The following is a 21,158-nucleotide window of genomic DNA, read 5'->3' as shown; positions in this document are numbered from 1 at the left end:
AAACAATTTTGGGAATATCTCTTTTCAAACAATTTTGCCCTGATATTAGAACCTACCCATTCCACTGAGAGCCACTGAGGGGAAAACATGGTCTCTTCTGGACTCTGGCTTGCAGAGGATTTTAGGAGTCCTCCCAACTCAGCTGGTGAGTGTAGGGGAGAAAATCATCAGGAGTGGGGCGGTGGGGGTGACCCTTGCGGATTGGATCTCGGGGGCTGTATCTACTTCGTGTGGGTGGGGGCCGGGCCCAGCCCGGCCCGGCGCTCCCCCTTTTCCTTCTGTGCAGACGCTGAAGTTAGTAGACATGGCAGCCGGCGGAACTGTTTGCAAAGCCTAGTGAAAAATCAAAGCCAGCGTGTGGAGAGCGCCAGCCACCCCCCACGGGGTGAGGAAATGGCTCTCACGTGAGGGAGGCGGCAGCTCAAGGACTCCCACCCCGCTCCCTGCCGGGGGAGGGAACACCAGACGCCGCCGCCGCCAACGCCCCGTCGCTCCCGAGCTCTGAGCGCGGAGTCCTGGCGCTGCCCAGCCGGAAGACAATGCCCACCAGTTTCACAGTAGTGCCAGTGGAGGGGCAGGAGCCTCAGCCCAGCCGGCCACTGGAGGAGCCGAGTCAGCAGCTGGCGGAGTGCAGTTCCGGGGAGCCGGGTGAGTCAGCGGGGCCGAGCCCCCAGGCACCGGCGGGCGAGCGCGGAGCTGCGGGGGTTGGGCGAGCCGCACACCTGGGTTAGGACACAGGCGGAGCTCGGCTCTGCACACAAAGGGCCCTGCCGGCGGCAGCTCCTAGCCCCGTCCTGGCTCTGCTTGTGAGCAGTGTTTCCTTTCAGTTACCTGGAGGCAGCAAAAAGGGCTCAGTCTCCGGAGTCTCCTCCTCCAAGCAGCGCTTTGCAGGGGCCGTTCAGCCTCCAGAGTACATGGACCTGCTGCAGTCTTTCTGGCCACTGAACGTAACTGTCTGGCGCATGATCCAGCCGAGCAGGTAGCTGCCGTAGGGTACTGGCCTGTTGCGCTAGGAGGATTGCTGTGGGGGGCTTCTCCGGGCGCGGAGCAAGATGGGCCAGTGCAGTGGCTCTTCGCATATAGGGTTGGATTCTCGTTGTTTCTCCAGGTGGCCTTAGAGCCCCTGAAAACAAAAAGGAGGTAACCTAGCCACGTCTACTATGTGCTTCTGCTGGATAGGCAGACAAGGAAGGAGGTGCTCTCTGGGATTGGACTGGAGGTGCTAGCCATAGGTGGGAAAAAGAAATGAGGGAGCGGGCAGGATGTCCAATGAGTAGAGGGAATAGAACAAGTGTTCAGCTATACCCCATAGATTAAAGAATCAAGTGGCAGGGACTAATCTTATGCAGAAGAGGCTGTGGGAAGTGTGCTAAAAGTATGTGTGTGTGTGTGGGGCGGAGAGAGTGGGGAAACGAAGAGCAAAAGTAACCAGTGTGGCTATTTCTCCCCCCACCCCCCAAAAAAGACAAAACTGGAAGACAGATACAGAAATGTTACTGAATATTAGATACCCATATAAGCAATTTCTGTAACTTGCTACAGAGATGAAGAGGAGGGAAAGTGGCTAAATAGGAGGGAAGGTGGTCTGCATGACGGCAAATATTGGGGAGATGGGGTCCACACCACTGCTGCTGCCCTGAGGCCACATATCTGTTCAGCCATGCACTCTGCTGGCAAGGACTGTACACAGATCATTTCCTGCCACTAAGCAGTAAGGTGCCAGTAATTCAGCACTAGGTGCTGCTATCAAAATTACATTTGCTTGAATGGCAGTGATTCAAGTTTGAGGGAAGAGCAAGACGGTACATTTGTGTAAAGGAAAAAGGAGGGTCTAATGAAAGTAACCAATTCTATAATGGGGTTAAATCAGGGGTAGGCAAACTTTTTGGCCTGAGGGCCACATCAGGGAATAGAAATTGTATGGAGGGCCATGAAATTGGGGTTGGGTGTGGGAGGGGGTGCGGGCTCTGAAGTGGGGCTGAGGATGAGAGGTTTGGGGTGCAGGAGGTTGCACTGGGCTGGGATCGAGGAGTTTGGAGAGCAGGAGGGGGATCAGGGCTGGGCAGGGGGTTGCGATGTGGGGAGAGGCTCAGGGGTGCTTACCTCAAGTGGCTCCCGGAAGCAGTGGTATGTCCCTTCTCTGGCTCCTATGAGGAGGCGTTGCCAGGCAGCTCTGCATGCTGGCGCATCCACAGACATTGCCCCTGCAGCTCCCACTGGAGCACATAGGAGCTGGAGCGGGGCCATGGTGCGGCCCCCTACCCTGTGCCACAGCTGGAGTGGGGCCGAGCCGCATGGTCCGATCCAGACCCAGTGCCCCAGCCAGAGCGCTGGAGCAGGGCCGAGCCACTGGTGTGGCTCGCAAGCCAGCTTTAAATGGCTCATGGGCTGGATCTGGCCTGCAGGCCATAGTTTGCCCACCCCTGGATGAAATAGTCATCTTGAAGCTTTGTCTTGAAAATGATTGAGTGCAATTGAACAATATACTGGCCCTCAGAGACTGTGTATGGACTTTGGAGACCAGGGTGGCTGAGCTGGAGGAGCTAAGGGAGACAGAGAGGTACGTAGATGGGACTTTCTGGGACACAGTAGAACGGTCCCACCCCTGGTCTGACAGCCTCTGTGCTGTTGAGGAGGATGAAAGCCTCAGGGAAGAAGAACATCCAACTGGAGCAGAGGGAAACGATCCCATAGTTGGGACCCTCCTCCCAGATGATGCTGTGGTATCCTCTCACACTGAGGAGTCTTCTCTGGGGGAGAGAACTTCAGTTATTAGGAAGAGACAGGTATTAGTAATGGGCAATTCGATCATTAGAAACATAGATAGCTGGGTTTGCGATGATCAGGAGAACCACATGGTGACTTGCCTGCCTGATGCGAAGGTTGCGGATCTCTCAAGACATCTAGACAGACTTATGTGTACTGCTGGGGAGGAGCCAGTGGTTGTGGTACATGTAGGTACCAATGACATGGGGAAGGGTAGGAGAGAGGCCCTGGAGGTCAAATTTAGGCTGCTAGGTAAGAGATTGAAGTCCAGAACCTCCATGGTAACATTTTCTGAAATGCTTCCAGTTCCACGTGCAGGGCCAGTTAGACAGGCAGAACTGCAGGGTCTCAATGCGTGGATGAGACAATGGTGTAGGGAGGAGGGGTTTAGATTGATTAGCAACTGGGGAAGCTTTTGGGAGAGGGGGAGCCTATACAGGAAGGATGGGCTCCACCTAAACCAAAACGGAACCAGATTTCTGGCGCTTAAAATTAAAAAGGTCGTAGAACAGTTTTTAAACTAAGGGTTGGGGGAAAGCTGACAGGTGTGGAGGAGCATGTGGTTCGGACATCCCTTAGGGGAGGATCTATAAATGGAGATTCCCTATGTCCTAATGAGGAGGAGAGGATGGAAAATGATAAAATACAGGGAGGATCTGATGAGAAACAGTCAAATAAAAAAAACTCCCATTCAATTACATCATGCAATAGGGGACAGCCAAAAAATGACAAGTTTTTAAAATGCTTATATACCAATGCTCTAAATAATAAGATGGGTGAACTAGAATGCCTAGTATTAAATGATGATATTGATATAATAGGCATCATAGAAACCTGGTGGAATGAAGATAATCAATGGCACACAGTAATACCAGGGTACAAAATATTTTGAAAGGACAGAACAGGTCATGCTGGTGGGGGAGTGGCACTATATGTGAAAGAAAGCATAGAATCAAATGAAGTAAAAAATCTTAAATGAACTAAATTGTACTATAGAATCTCTATGGATAGTAATTCCCTGCTTGAAAGATAAGAATATAGCGGTAGGGCTATATTACAGACCACCTGACCAGGATGGTGTTAGTGACTTTGAAATGCTCAGGCAGATTAGAGAGGCTATTAAAAAACTCAACAATAATAATGGGGGATTTCAGCTATCCCCATATTGACTGGGTACATATCACCTCAGGAAGAGATGCTGAGATAAAGCTTCTTGACACCTTAAATGACTGCTTCTTGGAGCAGGTGGTGCTGGAACCCACAAGAGGAGAGGCAATTCTTGATTTAGTCCTAAGTGGAGCACAGGATCAGGTCCAACAGGTGAATATAGCTGGACCACTTGGTAATAGTGACCATAATATAATTAAATGTAACATCCCTGTGGCAGGGAAAACTCCACAGCTGCCCAACACTGTAGTATTTAATTTCAGAAAGGGGAACTACACAAAAATGAGGAGGTTAGTGAAACAGAAATTAAAAGGTGCAGTACCAAAAGTAAAATCCCTGCAAGCTGCATGGAAACTTTTTAAAGACACCATAACAGAGGCTCAACATAAATATATACCCCAATTTAAAAAACATAATAAGAGAACCAAAAAAGAGACACCATGGTTGAACAACAAAATAAAAGAAGCAGTGAGAGGCAAAAAGGCATCCTTTAAAAAGTGGAAGACCAATCCTAATGAGGAAAATAGAAAAAAAGCATAACTCTGGCAAATAAAGTGTAAAAATATAATTAGATCAAAATAGAATTTGAAGAACAGCTAGCCAAAGACTCCAAAAGTAATAGCAAATTTTTTTTTTTAAATACACCAGAAGCAGAAAGCCTGCTCAACAACCAGTGGGGCCACTGGACGATTGAGAGGCTAAAGGAGCACTCAAAGACGATAAGGCCATTGCGGAGAAACTAAATGAATTCTTTGCATCGGACTTCACTGTTGAGGATGTAAGGGAGATTCCCAAACCTGAGCCGTTCTTTTTGGGTGACAGATCTGAGGAACTGTCCCAAATTGAGGTGTCATTGGAGGAGGTTTTGGAACAAATTGATAATCTAAACAATAAGAAGTCACCAGGACCTGATGGTATTTACCCAAGAGTTCTGAAGGAACTCAAATGTGAAATTGCAGGACTACTAACTGTCATCTGTAACCTATTATTTAAATCAGCTTCTGTACCAAATGACTGGAGGATAGCTAATGTGATGCCAATTTTTTAAAAAGGGCTCCAGAGGTGACCCTGGCAATTACAGGCCAGTAAGCCTCACTTCAGTATCCGGCAAACTGGTTGAAACTATCGTAAAGAACAAAATTGTCAGACACATAGATGAAGATAATTTGTTAGGAAATGGTTAACATGGTTTTTGTAAAGGGAAATCATGCCTCACCAATCTACTAGGATGCTTTGAGGGGGTCAACAAGCATGCAGACAAAGGAGATCCAGTGGATATAGTGTATTTAGATTTTCAGAAAGCCTTTGACAAGGTCCCTCACCAAAGGCTCTTACGCAAAATAAGCAGTCATGGGATAAGATGGAAGGTTCTCTCATGGATTGGTAACTGGTTAAAAGATAGGAAACAAAGGGTAGGTATAAATGGTCCGTTTTCAGAATGGAGAGAGGTAAATAGTGGTGTCCCCCAGGGATCTGTACTGGGCCCAGTACTATTTAACATATTCATAAACTATCTGGAAAAAGGGGTAAACAGTGAGGTGGCAAAATTTGCAGATGATACAAAACTACTCAAGATAGTTAAGTCCCAGGCAGACTGCGAAGAGCTACAAAAGGATCTCACAAAACTGGGTGAGTGGGCAACAAAATGGTAGATGAAATTTAATGTTGATAAATGCAAAGTAATGCACATTGGAAAACATAATCCCAACTATATATATACAATGATGGGATCTAAATTAGCTGTTACCATTCAAGAAAGAGATCTTGGAGTCATTGTGGATAGTTCTGTGAAACCATCCACACAATGTGCAGCGGCAGTCCTCACATCCCTCCACTGGTGGCTCAACCCTCAGGCAGTATGTGAAGGAGTCCCCTTCCACAACCATCAACCTTCCTTATCCCTGGTTACTGACGGATTGTCTCTGGGATGGGGTGTGCATCTGGGAGACCTCTAGACACAGGGCCTGTGGTTGCAGGACAAGCTCTTCCTACATATCAACATCAAGGAGCTGAGGGCGGTGCACCTAGCCTGTCAGGCCCAACTACAAGGCCAGTGCATAGCAGTTCTAACTGACAACACCACTGCCATGTTTTACATCAATAAGCAGGGTGTAGCCCGTTCCTCCCCTCTATGCCAGGAGGCCCTCCAGCTGTGGGAGTTCTGCATAGCCCACTCCATTTACCTGGAAGCATCCTTTCTACCAGGAGTTCTGAACATGCTGGTCCTTCCACACACACGAGTGGTGCAGCCGGCTGGATGTCACACACCTCATTTTCCAAAGATGGGGGTTTCCCCAGGTCGACCTGTTTGCCACCTGATGCAACAGGAAGCATCCAATGTTCTGCTCCTTCCAGTGTCACGGCCCAGGCTCACTCATGGATGCATTCCTGCTACCCTGGAGAGGTCGCCTGCTCTATGCCTTTCCTCTGTTCCCTCTCGTGCACAAGGTCCTGCTCAAGATCTGCAGGGAAGGGGCAAAGGTAATTCTGATAAGTCCAGCGTGACCTCAACAACACTGGTACACTACACTACTGGAGCTGGTCATGTTACCTCTCCTTCCCGACTTACTCACTCAGGACCATTGTCACCTCTGTCACCCCGACCTGCGGTTCCTCCACCTCACAGCTTGGAAACTTCATGGCTGAACCCCATGGAACTTCTGTGCTCAGAACAAGTAAGAGTGGTCCGCCTCGGCAGCAGGAAGCCCTCTACTAGAGCCACGTATCTGGCAAAGTAGAAGAGATTCTCGTACTGGTGTGACCAGTGTTGTACACCCCCCTCTCCAGGTGCCTGTACCTCTCATCTTGGAGTACCTCCTACATCTGAACCAGCAAGGCCTGGCGGCATCCTCCATAAGGGTACACCTCGCTGCTATCTCGGCCATCCACTCAGGAGCATCTGGTTGATCCATCTTCGCCAACCCTATGACTGGTTGCTTCCTCAAAGGTCTGGGCCGCCTACATCCCCAGTTCAGGCAGCCTGTCCCTGCATGGGACCTTTATCTGGTCCTCTCCAGGCTCATGGGGCCCCCATTTGAATCACTGGCAACCTGCTCTCTCCTGTATCTGTCATGGAAGGTAGCTTTCCTGGTTGCCATTACTTCTGCGAGGAGGGTGTCTGAACTAAAGGCCCTCACCTCTGATCTGCCTTACATGGTTTTCCACAAGGATAAGGTGCAACTCAGGCTGCACCCGGCCTTTCTCCCCAAGGTAGTGCTGTACTTCCACACCAGCCAGGACATTTTCCTGCCTGTCTTTTACCCTAATCCACATGCAAGTAACTGGGAGCAGAGGCTGCACTCCCTCGATGTTCAGTGAGCACTAGCTTTCTACATCGAGTGCACTAAGCCATTCAGAAAATTGAACCAATTGTTTACAGCGGTGGTAGGGCTCCTGGTCTCATCTCAAAGAATATCTTCCTGGATCACGTCATGCATCCGAACATGCTATGAGCTGGCCAAAGTACTGGCCCTGGCTCTTGTGGCACACTCCACTAGGGCCCAGGCCTCATCAGCAGCGTTCCTGGCCTAGGTCCCGATCCAAGAAATCTGCAGGGCAGTGACTTGGTCCTCAATGCATACCTTCACTTCTCACCACGCCATCGTCCGGCACACCAGAGCTGAAGCAGCTTTTGGCAAAGCGGTGCTACAATCAGCATTTCCTTAACTCTGATCCTACCGCCTAGATAAGGCTTGGGAGTCACCTAATTGGAATCGATATGAGCAATCACTCGAAGAAGAAAAAATGGTTACTCACCTCTCGATTATTGTTCTTTGAGATGTGTTGCTCATATCCATTTCAAACCCACCTGCCTTCCCCTCTGTCGGAGTAACAGGCAAGAAGGAACTGAGGAGGCACTGGGTCGGCAAAGTCATATATTGAGCGCCATGAAGGCACCACTCCAGGGGGCTCCACAGCTGACCTGAAGGGTGCTGCTAGGGGAAAAACTTTCAGATGACTGTGCACACAGCGCACGCACACCTAATTGGGATGGATATGAGGAACACATCTCAAAGAACAACAGTTACGAAAGGTGAGTAATCTTTTTTTCCTCTGACTGGAACATATTAGAGCAGCAATTTTCAAACTGGGTCACATGGTTCTGGCTTGTCCCCTTGTTTCCAGTTGCTAAACTGCTTTAAAGACAGCTATAAATACATTAAATACTTTCCTTGTGTTATCTTTCCCTATAAATAGGGCCCTACCAAATTCGTGGCCATGAAAAACGTGTCACAGACTGTGAAATCTGGTTTCCCCCTATGAAATCTCATCTTTTATATGCTTTTACCCTATACTATACAGATTTCATGGGGGAGACCAGAGTTTCTCAAATTGCGGGCCCTGACCCAAAAAGGAGTTGCGTGTTTGTCACAAGGTTATTTTAGAGGGGTCGCAGTATTACCATCTTTACTTCTGCGCTGACTTGAGAGCTGGGCGGACGGAGAGCGGTGGCTGTTGGCTGCGTGGTCTGCCCTGAAGGCAGTGCCCCACCAGCAGCAGCGCAGAAGTAAGGGTGGCATGGTATCATATTGCCACTCTTACTTCTGTGCTGCTGCCTGCAGAGCTGGGCCCTCAGTCAGCAGCTGCCACTTTCCAGCCGCCTGGCTTTGCAGGTAGCAGCACAGAAGTAAGGGTGGCAATACCATACCATGCCATCCTTACTTCTGCACTGCTGCTGGCGGTGGCTCTGCCTTCAGAGCTGGGCTCCTTGCTTGCAGCCACCAGTCTCCAGCTTTCCAGATCTGAAGGCAGCGCTGCCACCTGCAGCAGTGTAGAAGTAAAGGTAGCAGTACAGCAACCCCACTACAATAATCTTGTGACATGCCCCCCAACTCCTTTTTGGGTCAGGACCCCTGTAATTACAACTCTGTGAAATTTCAGATTTAAATAGCTGAAATAATGAAATTTACAAATTTTAAAATCCTATGATGGTGAAATTGACCAAAATGGACTGTGAATTTGGTAGGGCCCTACATATAAAAAATTGCTGTAGTTACTGTAGGAATGTTAGATGATCACAGATGAGAAGACAGCTGGTGCTCAAAGCAGTCTGGATTAACATGGTCTATATGATGAAAAGAATGAGAACCCACTCCTACGCTAATTGGTTATAAACTTTTATGTGCATCATAGTATGAGGGGATAAGGGGGGAGGAATAAAGGAATGTCTGACAAATCAATTCCATAATTTTCAACTACATTTACCTGAAAGTTCTCTAGGAAGATTACAAAGTGATTTAAGAATTTAGGTGGTCTGAACTCATTTTTATAATGCTTAAAAATGGTTCCAGCAGATATCATTATTATACCTCTAATATAATCCCTGAATCTCAGGAACCAGATAAAGTTTTTACTGTACCCTCTGGAATTACTTTCTATTCTTTTTTGGGTACATTGTTCTTCACAAGTTTTACTCTCTTTATTCCAGGCTATATTTAAAAGGTTCTGCTATTCATTGATTGAAGAAGCACTTGGATATGAAAAGCATTGTATACTATCTAACTGAACTTATATACTCCAGGATCATTTTGTGCCAGGTTTCACTAATAGTCATTCTGGTATCAATCAACCTCCATAGATCAAACACTGAAAATATTAAAATTGCCTTAAGGGATAATGTTTCTTAATTTATTTTTATATATGAAAACAAAATTTTTACATGTAAATGTAATGAAAACTTACTTTATACATGGCCAATTCTGCTAAAGAATATTATGTGAAAAAGAATATATTTATTGTCAAAATCTTAAACAGAAAAAAAGAGGAAAATGAGAGGCAAATTGGGGAGAAGGGGGAAAGACTGTGGTAATCAAATTGTCAAAACGTCTAACTCTTCTCAGCTTCAAGTGTTGCAAGCAGAAAAGGGATTTAATTTCTGCCGTCTTCTTGACCTTGGTGGTTCTACTTAGAGAATCACAGATATGAAAAGTGAACAAGTTGATTTATTATAAAATAGGAAGTTTCAATGGATAATTTCAACTTTAGTCTATTGTGGAATGATCCTCGCAAAGAGTAATTTATTCCTATAGTTTTTGTTATTAATGCATGGTCTGCAGTCAGTATTCTGAAGGGTTTTTTGCGTTTGTTTTTAATTGTCTGGCAGACAGATTGTATTAATTTCAGGGCCATTTCATCCAATGAAAGATTAAAGCACACTTTTTTTTTTTAATCAGAAACCTCTTGGATACCTTTTAAAAACACTTTGTTTTGTTCAGTACATTGGATGAAATGAACAGTACAAGGAGGGATTAATACAGCAATAATAGAGTTAACAGTGACAGTATTTTCTAACTATGGTTAAATTAGGAGCAGAATACTCTGACATTTCATGAAATGGGAGGTGGTGGTTCAAGACTCCTTTTCCATGTATTTTTTGTTTGTTTTTAGTCTGATTTTTGTTTTTAATGTTAACTATTTGGAGAAGTTTTGTTTATACTTAAGGCAGAAATGTATCCATCAAAATTATTAGGAACCACAGGGCATTCTCTGGAACAGATGATGCAATTTCCTGTAGAGCGGAGTTAGCTGTCAGAGGCAGAGATCATTTCAGTCTTTCCATCAGTTTTGTGGCAGAATTTTAATAGGTGACTTCTGTAAGTATTCTCTAGCACATCCAGTGAATGTTTTACACTTATCTACATAAGGCTTATGTACTAGAATTTTGGTTTTGTTTAACTTTGTTATCACTAATGTTTTCAGTGGTAGTTAAATTAAAGCAAAGTTAAACTGAAATCTATGATTTAACCTTAACAGGAGATTTAAACCTTTATTTTGCAAAAATGTCACTGAAATAGTAAAAAAATAACACATGGAATATAAATTTTGAGTACTATTCAACTTTTTCATGGTGGATTTATGAAAAATGAATTGATAGAGAATAATATTCATCCCTTTTGGCAATTGCATTAGATTGTCTAACCCTTCTTTGTCACCCTTTTGCAACAACTGTAAAAATTATCTGCAATCTGTTCCATCTCCACATTATCGTTTCTTGTTCTGATTGCTCAAATATCAGTTATACATTGGTAGTATTTGTTTATAGATCATGTTATACTATTTTAGCTATAATTGCAAATTTATGTGCAAGGCTGAACCCACTGACATTGATGACAATTCTGCTATGGCGTGAGCAGAGAGGGACACAAACTGTTGCCAGATACCTCTGAGCCTAGGATAAAATGTCCTGAGCTGGGAAAGAGGAGACCAGGAATTCAAATCTTACTTCTAAGGTCTGTTTTAAATTCCCATGCATTTTACTACCCTTATTATTGACTAAGGCCATGTCTACACTGCCACTTATGTCAGCAAAAAGAAAGGCTCACTTCGGAGTAGCTGTAGCTCAAGAAAGCTTATGCTCAAATATATTTGTTAGTCTCTAAGGTGCCAGAAGTCCTCCTTTTTCTTTTTGCGGATACAGACTAACACTGCTGCTACTCTGAAATCTGTCATTATGTCAGCAACACACCCCGGAGCGACATAAATTTCGCCGGCATAGGTGACAACGTGCACGGCGCTGTTTCAGCGGGAGAACTTCTCCTGGTGACATAGCTACAGCCATTCATTCAAGTGGTTTTATTATGTTGACTGGAGAGCTCTTTCCCATCAGCATAGAGTGGCCACACAGACGGTCTTACAGCAACTCTGCTGCTATAAGCTCGCTAGCGTAAACATCGCGTAAAGGTATGTCTATACTTAAATGCCACAGCTGCGCCACTGCAAACTGCGCCACTGCAAACAAACTGTTGCAGTGTGGCGACTCACCTCTGCGGCGCCTCCTACTGGTTGTCCAGGGAATTAGCATTCCAGCCTCCAGAGCGCCCTCTGCAGGCCAGTGTCCCGCTTGCTGCTGGGCCCCGAGTCCCTCCTGGACCCTGGTGCCCCCTTTCATGCCAGGGTGCTGCCACCTGCAGTACCCCATGCAGATCTGGGTTTCCCCTCCCGGGGGAACTCCCAACCCTCTACCTCCACCTGAGTCTATGGCCACTGCCAGTCATTACCTAGCCCCCGTTCCCTGGGGTTAACTGCGGTGTAAGTGCCACTCATCATAGGCAAGGGGGGTTTGGACCTGCTGCCTTTGCCTACCCCCTGCAACCCCAGTACCTATTTGGCCTTACTGTAGGCCTGCAGCCTGGGGGGTTTCCAGGCCAGAGCTCCCCAGCTCCTCTGGCCTTCCCCCAGCCCTGCTCCACCTCAGGTACTCTCTCAGCTTCCAGGCAGCCAGGCCCTTCTCCCTCAGTGAGGGAGAGTCCTCTCAGCTCCTGGCTTCATTGGCCTTTATAGGGCCAGCTGGGTCTGTTTGGGGCATGGCCCCAACTGTGGCTGCTCTGCCAATCAGCCCATTTTTCCCCTGCCCCAGCCCTCTCCCAGGGCTGTTTTAAGCCCTTCAGGGCAGGAGCGCGTGACCATCCCACTACAGGGACTCAGAACAAGAAGCCATATGATAGGCAGATCTGCTGATTTAATACAGACTTATACCATGTTGCTGCAGCCTCTCCTGGCTGTATCCAGTACCTAGAAGTCCATCAGAGGCTATGGAGTATTTCATGGAGATTCCTTCCACCTGCCAGGTGCATCCGATGAAGTGAGCTGTAGCTCACGAAAGCTTATGCTCAAATAAATTGGTTAGTCTCTAAGGAGCCACTAGTACTCCTTTTCTTTTTGCGAATACAGACCAACACAGCTGTTACTCTGAAACTTGCCAGGTTGTGCATCACTTCTAAACACAGAAGGTTGCTCTAATTATACATCCTTCCAGTAATTTTGAAACGGATACAATTTTGTAGACAAAGAATCTACTGAGGCATGTCAAAGTCTCTTGAACTGGTCAGATGGGTCAGCATAGTCAGGAGCAGCATTAACAGCATAATTTCTCCTTCTCATTCCCAGGTAGGTGCAGCTTCCTTTTTCCTTGACTGGGGAGAGATATCCATTAAGGCAGAGGTTATCAAACTTTAGGAACCCAAGGAGCCCCATTTTGATTTTAAATTTTTTTGCGGATCCCCAAGGCCCCACCTCAGCACACCTCTTCCCACCCCTGCTTCACCTCCGCCCCTCCTCTTCCCCACCTCTTTCTGCCCCCTCCCCCTTGCGCTTCCCATCCCCGCTCCTTCCCCTCCCTCCTAGTGCGTCCTGTGTGCTGCTGAACAGCTGTTCCCTGGCATGCAGGAGGCACAGGGTGGGAGGGAGAGGAGTTGAGTTGATCAGCGGGGCCCATGGACTCCCTGGAGTAAGGACCCCAGTTTGAGAAATGCTGCATTAAGGTACACTAAAGCTGTATAAATGAACAGTAAATAAGTAAACACCTACATATGGCCTATAATACACTTTCACCTCCATTTCCACCAGATACCAAAAGCAATACATATGGCAACTTCATAAGCTTACACTCCAGCACAAAACCTAAATCTGATCTCAGCAACCTTATTGCAGAATAACTTTCCAAATGTGTGACAGTCCAGATGTGCTTATCTGTTAATATAATTTTTATATAAAGCTTATGACATCACCATTTAGGTTTTGCACTAGTGTGTAAATTTGAAGTTGTAGTATGTATTGCTTTTTGATATCTGTTGGAGATGAAGTAAAAGTCTTATGGAGCAGTAGAGCGCATGATAGACAATGTGAAGGTGGAAGGAATGCACAAATCTGTCCCCTTAACTTATTCCAGTGCTTTTCAGGTTTTGGTTGGATGGATTTGGTCCTGATGCAGATTTATCTGTTCATAAACAAAGTTTCTGTTTGAGTTTTAATATATGTTCCCTTAATGTATGATTGATGTTGCTTTGGGTACAGTTTTTCCCTGCTCAGTCTCTGACTACTCTAATAAAGAACTGAATTTGCATTCTGAAACCTACTTGCTCTCATAAATTTTTAAAGCGAGAAAGGACCATTTGTCTTCTGATATAGTCTTGAATTTCCCCCAGTTATCCCTGGATTGAGCTTTTGTTTGAAGCATATCTTCTAGAAAGGCATCCAGTCTTGATTCAAAGACATCAAGAGATGGAGAATTCACCATTTCCTTTAGTAATTTGTTCCTTGTTAATGGTTAATCACTCTCCTTGTTGAACACTTGTCTTATTTCCAGTTTGTTTGCCTGGCTTCAGCTTCCAGCCATAAGTTCTTGTTATGCTAGAATAAAGAGCCCTTTAGTTCCCAATATTTTCTCCCCATGAAAGTAATTATTATAGCAGAGTGAGTTAAGACCAGATTTTTGTTTAAACCTAGACTTTGTTTTCTAAAGTCTACACGGTTGCTTGGATTGACTTGAAATTTGGTGTGCCTCATCAGTGTGCTGGGTACTGTTAGTGGTCCGAATTTTGGGCCATTTAACAAACAGGTTCCTGATATGCAGCCCCCTGAGGCAGTGGGGGACAATATTTCTTAAGGCTGAGAGAATCTGGCAACATTTACTTAATCACAGATAGAGATCAAACCAGGGTTCAGATGATTGCACCGAGGTGACCAACACTCAAAGGTTAACCCAACAGAATTCATGGCACCAACCAGCCCCTTGGGGAAAATCAAATTAAAACCTATTTAAAAAAGATTTTGCTTCTCTAATTTATCCAGTCACAAGCCTCTTTTACTAACTGACATGCTTATAAAATTACACTGAGCATAAACATATAGAGAAGTTAACAAAATTGTTAAATTTTCACATGAGCTGCATAGTTTATGGGAATGAGCAGTAGTTCTTTGATCCTGACTCATCCAGTCAGTGTTGTTCAAATTCTACCTTTGGCAGAAATTTGGAAAAGGTTGCATGCCATATTGCTAAAATCTGTCTGTCAGGGCTTTTTATTATTTTATTTATTTATTGGGTATGTTATCAAAGTGTATAGTTGGGTTTTGTTTTTTTAAACAAAAAGATATGGGTATGTTTGCTGACAGGAGGGGGCAGTTTATGGGAGGAATAGGGATGAGGGATTTGGGGCTGGGTAAATGGGGTTGGATGGTAGCCTACCCCCCATGTGTGCTGAGATCAGGCGGTCTCTGCCTGCTGGCGATGTCGGAGCCCTACTCCCTGCACTGCTGTGTGTGTGCCAGGATCTGGGGTTTCCTGCTCCTCTGGGGTGTTTGAATACCTTTCCCTGCCCCCTTATGTGAGCCAGGTTTTGGAGGGGGCTTGCCTTTCTGGCGGGACTGAGCTCATCTTCCTACCCCTCCCCCCCCATATGAGTTAGAATCTGGGGTTCCCGCTTCCCTCAGGGATATGTGAGCCCTACTCCCTTCCTCCCTGTATGTGTGCCAGGATCTGGGGGGGCTCTGGCAATTGATGGGGATCTTATCTCCTCTCCCTCTCATGTAGGTTTGCCAAGTTTCTAATTGCAGAAAACCGAGCACCTCTGCCACTTCCCTAAATCCCCACCCCTGCTCACTCCATGCCCCCTCCCTGCGTCGTGTACTCTCCTGTACCCTCACTCGCTCACTCATTTTCACTGGGCTGGGGAAGGAGGTTGGAGTACAGGAGGGGGTGAAGGCTCCGGCTGTGGGTGCTGGCTCTGGGGGGGAGGGGTGGAGATGAGGGGTTTGGTGTGCAGGAGGGGGCTCAGGGCTGGAGGGTAGGGCCAAGGGGTTCAGAGTGTGGGAGGGGGCTCTGGGTTGAGGCAGGGGGTTGGTGTGCAGGAGGGGGCTCCGAACTCCTTGTCCTCACCCTCCAGTCCTGAGTGTGGAAGGGGGCTCTGGGTTGAGGCAGGGGGTTGTTGTGTGGGAGGGATACAGGCTCTGGGATGAGGATGCGGGTCAAAAATGAGGGATTCAGCGTGTGGGAGGGGGCTCCAGGCTTGGGCAGGGGGTTAGGGTGTGGGGGGTGAGGTCTCTGGCTGGGTGTGTGGGCTCTGGGGTGGGGCCAGGGATGAGGGGTTGGGTGCAGGAGGGGGCTTTGGGCTGGGGCCGAGGGTAGGGGTGTGGGATGGGATGTGGGCTCTGGGAGGGATTTTGGGAAGCAGTGTCATGTCCCTCTGGCTCCTAGGCAGAGGGGTAGCCAGGGGGCTCTGAGCACTGCTCCCACCAGCAGGCGCCGCTCCCACAGCTCCGTGATTCCTGGCCAATGGGAACTGCGGAGCTAGTGCTTGGGGTGGCGCCTACAGGTGGGGGCAGTGCATGGAGCCCCCTGGCTGCCACTCCACCTAGGAGATGGAGGGACATGTTGCCTTTTCCCGAGAGCCACGCAGAACTGGGCATGAGCCTGCCTGTCTCATTGTGGCCAACCGGACTTTTAATAGCCCAGTCAGTGGTGCTGACCAGAGCTGCCAGCCAGATACCTGTCACCCCTAGCCTCATGGAAGCTAGGTTCTGGGATGGGGGGTTGCCTTACTCTCGGGGGGGGGGGGGGGGGCTGAACTGCACTCCTTACCTCCCCTGTGAGCTGGGATCTGGGGAAGCACTTCCCCTCTGGGTATGGCATTTAGAACAGGCATGCTCAGAACATGCACTAAGAATACACTGCTGAGACTGGAGTGAGGAGCTGAGAATGGGTAATGTGCTTGACACACACCAGAAATTTTCCAACACTGGGGAAGGGGGAAAGTCAACACCCACTGAAATGAATGGATCAGTTCACACATCTCAGAGCTATTGTTTCAGTCTGTATTCATCTCCATGGGGGTATTCTCTTTCAGATGAGAACATTTCATTGAGATTAGTGAGCCACTTAACACCTCTCTGAACTTGCAACTTTGAAGTTTGAAACCCACAGTGGACAGAAATCTGAGAACTAACTGAAAAAATCTGCCTCTGTCAAGGTTTTTTATAAATGTAATCTGAGTACAGCAGACTATTCAGAAGGTGCTGAAACTATTTTTGAAAAGAAAATAAATTACACATGGATACTCACTGGTAGGGGAGGGAAGAGTGGGGGGTAGGGATTAGTTGTATTGGGAGGAGAGAAGACAGTACAGGTAGGAGAATATGGGGGGTAGCAGAGGAACTTGGGGTGGGAGCCACATCATCCCTAAATTCTCCCCTTCAGTGTATGTGTTGGGGTCTGGAGGAGCCCTGCTCCTTTGCAGGGGTTTGAGCCCCACTCCCTGCCTGCTATGTTCTGGGATCTGAGGGACTTTTTCCTCTTGGGGTGTCTGAGCCCATCTCCCTGCTCCTCCATGTGAGCTGGGATTTGGAGTGCAGAAATGAAGACATCTGAAATCAAGAAAATGAAGAGTTAAGATACACATCATTCTGTGTGCGGTGAAGGTGCTGTCCAGAGTATGTGGGGAAGGGGCTTGATTCGGAGGAGAGGCAGACTGTATAAACCTGAAGCATGGCTGGGGAAGCCTGACTGAAGCAGGGGCAGGAGTCCTAGCTGGTAGGTAGTGAGAGTGAGGGGAACAGTTTGGACTGCATAACCAAGTAGCATGTGGCCCTCCAGTAAGCTGCTGCTTGGCCTGAGATATGTGCATGCAGCACCATAAGGTAAGAAACAGCAAGGAGCAACTTCTTACACGTCAGTGGCGTCTACAGTGCTAACGAATGGCTTGATAGGATGCGAAGGGGAATTGGAAATTTTGCAGGTGGAGTGGCTACATGTTATGGGGAATGGTGGGGCAAGGGGTGGAGAAGGAGAGAGATACCAGTCTTTTCTCATATGCTTAGTTATGTAACAACCATGTAATAAAACTGTCAAGGTTTTGGGACATACTACATGGATGAAATTTCTCTCATCCGTCCTGTTAGCAACTATACATTACAAACATTTCAAACATTACCATTATCTCCATTCCACTATAACAAAATGTACAGGGGGGCAGGAACACTGAGGAATCGCATAACAACAGTGTGGCTGGAAAGACCACTGGACTTAGACTATTCCTAGCTCTGCCACTGGCCTGCTGTTGACCTTGGGCAAGTCACTTAACCTCTCTGTGCCTCAGTTCCTCATCTGTAAAATGGGGATAATGATGTAAAGCTCTTTGAGACCTACTGTTGAAAAGCACTATATAAAAGTTATTACCTAGTCACAATAACATAAACTGCAAACCTAGGTGAAAACTAAAACTATCTAAATGACCATTCACTCCTACAAACAAATATTTCTTTTTGTTTAAAAATTATGAAATTGAATAGCAAAAAATGTAAGTCTGGTCTACACTACAAAGTTAGATTGACATAAGCTGCCTTGTGTCGACCTAGCTGTGCATGTGTCTCAACTAGTCTTCCACTGATGTAAGTGCCCTGTCATGCTGTCATAATAACACCACCTTCCTGAGCAGCATAGAGCCATGATTGATGTATTTAGGTTGATGCAAAGTGAGTGCGCACACTGTGTTATTTGTTGACCTGAACAGTCCTCCATCAGCTGTCCCACAGTGCCCAACAGTGACCGCTCTGGTTGCAATTGTGAACTCTGCTCCCAGGGGTCATGTACACCAGAAGCCACCCACTCCTTTAAAGTCCAATGAATTTTTGAAATGGCTTTTCCTGGTTGCCCAGCCACACGCTCTGGCCTGGAGTAGACTGGAGATATTGGATCTCCTGGGGCTGTGGGGAGAAGAGGCTGTGCAAGCACAACTACGGACCAGCATTGACATCTACAACCAGAGTGCTCTGGAGATTCAGGAGAACGGTTATGACAGGGACCCACAGCAGTGCTGTGTGAAAGTGAAGGAGCTGTGGCAGGCATACCAGAAGGCCAGGGAGGCCAACAGTTGATCTGGTGCTGAGCTGAAGACTTGCCACTTTTACAAAGAGCTGTGTGTCATACTTGGTGGAGACCTCACCATGACCCCACACACCACCACAAATACCCTGGTGTGAACAGCGAGGACGAAGAGGAAGATGGGGGACATTTGATGAGGGGGTCCAGCTATGCCATGAGCCAGGCCCTCTTTGAGACTCCACTGCAGTCCCGGCAGCCGAGCAAAGACAAGACCGATGCGGGGGAAGGATCCTTGGGTAAGAGTGTAAATTTATTTCCTATTACGGTGATGGTATCCCCAACTTAACTGGACACAGCTATTGACTTTGCTTCATTTACTTATACTAGAAGAGACATTGGTACAACAAAGAGAGGTAGCATTTGTTATTTGCATTTCATTGCCCTGGAGAGTTAGGCAAGGGGAGGGCCACGTGGAGTAGTTTGCTTATATACACAGGGATCATAGAATCATAGAAGATTAGGGTTGGAAGAGGCCTCAGGAGATCATCTCATCCAATCCCCTGCTCAAAGCAGGACCAACATCCACAAAATCATCCCAGCCAGGGCTTTGTCAAGCCAGGCCTTAAAAACCTCTAAGGATGGAGATTCCACCACCTCCCTAGGTAACCCATTCCACTGCTTCACCACCCTCCTAGTGAAATAGTGTTTCCTAATATCCAACCTAGACCTCCCCCGCTGCAACTTGAGACCATTGCTGCTTGTTTTGTCATCTGCCACCACTGAGAACAGCCTAGCTCCATCCTCTTTGGAACCCCCTTCAGGTAATTGAAGGCTGCCATCAAATCCCTCCTCACTCTTCTCTTCTGCAGACTAAATAAGCCAAGTTCCCTCAGCCCTTTCCTTGTTAAGTCATGTGCCCCAGCCCCCTAATCATTTTCATTTCCCTCCACTGGACTCTGTCCAATTTGTCCACATCCTTTCTGTAGTGAGAGGACCAAAACGGGACGCAATACTCCAGATGTGGCCTCACCAGTGCCGAACAGAGGGGAATAATCGCTTCCCTCAGTCTGCTGGCAATGCTCCTACTAATACAGCCCAATATGCCATTGGCCTTCTTGGCAACAAGGGCACACTGCTGACTCATATCCAGCTTCTCGTCCACTGTAATCCCCAAGTCCTTTTCTGCAGGACTGCTGCTTAGCCAGTTGGCCCCCAGCCTGTAGCGGTGCATGGGATTCTTCCATCCTAAGTGCAGGACTCTAAACTTGTCCTCGTTGAACCTCATCAGATTTCTTTAGACCCAATCCTCTAATTTGTCTAGGTCATTCTGGACCCTATTCCTACCCTCCAGTGTATTTACCTCTCCCCCCAGCTTAGTGTGATCCGCAAACTTGCTGAGGGTGCAATCCATCCCATCATTCAGATAATTAATAAAGATGTTGAACAAAAGTGGCCCCAGGACTGACCCAATTGGAGCATTCCGCTTGATACTGTCTGTCAACTAGACATCGAGCCATTGATCATTACCCATTGAGCCCAACAATCTAGCCAACTTTCTATCCACGTAATAGTCCATTCATCCAATCCATACTTTTTTTAACTTGCTGGCAAGAATATTGTGGGAGACTGTATCAAAAGCTTTGCTAAAGTCAAAATATATCACATCCACTGTTTTCCCCATCCACAGAGCCAGTTATCTCATCATAGAAGGCAATCAGGTTGGTCAGGCATGACTTGCCCTTGGTGAATCCATATTGACTGTTCCTGATCACCTTCCTCTCCTTCAAGTGCTTCAAAATGGATTCCGTGAGGATCTGCTCCATGATTTTGCTGGGGACTGAAGTGAGGCTGAGTCTGTAGTTCCCTGGGTTCTCTTTCTTCTCTTTTTTTAAAGATGGGCACTATATTTGCCTTTTTCCAATCATCTGGGACCTCCCCCAATCAACACGAATTTTCAAAGATAATGGCCAATGGCTCTGCAATCATATCAGCCAACTCCCTCAGCACCCCTTAGATGCATTAGATCTGGACCCATTGACTTATGCATGTCCAGCTTTTCTAAATAGTCCTTAAACTGTTCTTTCACCACTGAGGGCTGCTCACCTCCTCCCCGTGCTGTGTTGCCCAATGCAGCAGTCTGGGAGGTGACCTTGTCTGTGAAGATCGAGATTAAAAAAAGCATTGAGTGTACTTCAGCTTTTTCCACATCATCTGTCACTGTGTTGCCTCCCCCGTTTCAGGAAGGGTCCCATACTTTCCCTGACCTTCTTGTTGCTAACATACCTGTAGAAACCCTTCTTGTTACCCTTCACATTCCTTGCTTGCTGCAACTCCAGTTGTGCCTTGGCCTTCCTGATTTCACCCCTGCATGTTCTGGCAATAGTTTTATACTCCTCTCTAGTCATCTGTCCAAATTTCCACTTCTTGTAAGCTTCCTTTTTGAGTTTAAGCTCACCAGATATTTCACTGTTGAGGCAAGATGGTCATGTTTGCTATTCTTTCTGCACATCGGGATGGTTTGTTCCTGCGCGCTCAGTAAGGCTTCTTTAAAATACTGCCAGCTCTTCTGGACTCCTTGCCCCCTTATATTAGCTTCGCAGTGGATCCTGCCCATCAGTTCCCTAAGGGAGTC

At 47.0% G+C, this 21,158-nt stretch overlaps 1 protein-coding gene across 2 annotated transcripts in view; it reads left to right on the top strand.

Annotated features, from left to right (window-relative positions):
- The first annotated feature begins 200 nt into the window (after positions 1-200).
- SLC12A7 (solute carrier family 12 member 7) overlaps positions 201-21,158 on the top strand; it is a 310,242-nt gene continuing 289,284 nt past the window's right edge. Inside the window, exon 1 of one of the 2 annotated variants that reach the window (XM_037893370.2) lies at positions 201-648. In XM_037893370.2, coding sequence (XP_037749298.1) covers positions 540-648 — 109 coding nt within the window. In that variant the 5' untranslated portion in view covers positions 201-539. The remainder of the gene's footprint in view (positions 649-21,158) is intronic. The other variant, XM_043540293.1, reaches the window with a different exon arrangement.

The sequence above is a fragment of the Chelonia mydas genome, chromosome 2 (assembly GCF_015237465.2).
Source record: "Chelonia mydas isolate rCheMyd1 chromosome 2, rCheMyd1.pri.v2, whole genome shotgun sequence".
In the NCBI taxonomy this organism is placed as follows: domain Eukaryota; kingdom Metazoa; phylum Chordata; order Testudines; family Cheloniidae; genus Chelonia; species Chelonia mydas.
Note: the sequence above shows the minus strand (reverse complement) of the source record. Positions and strands in the feature narration are given on the sequence as shown.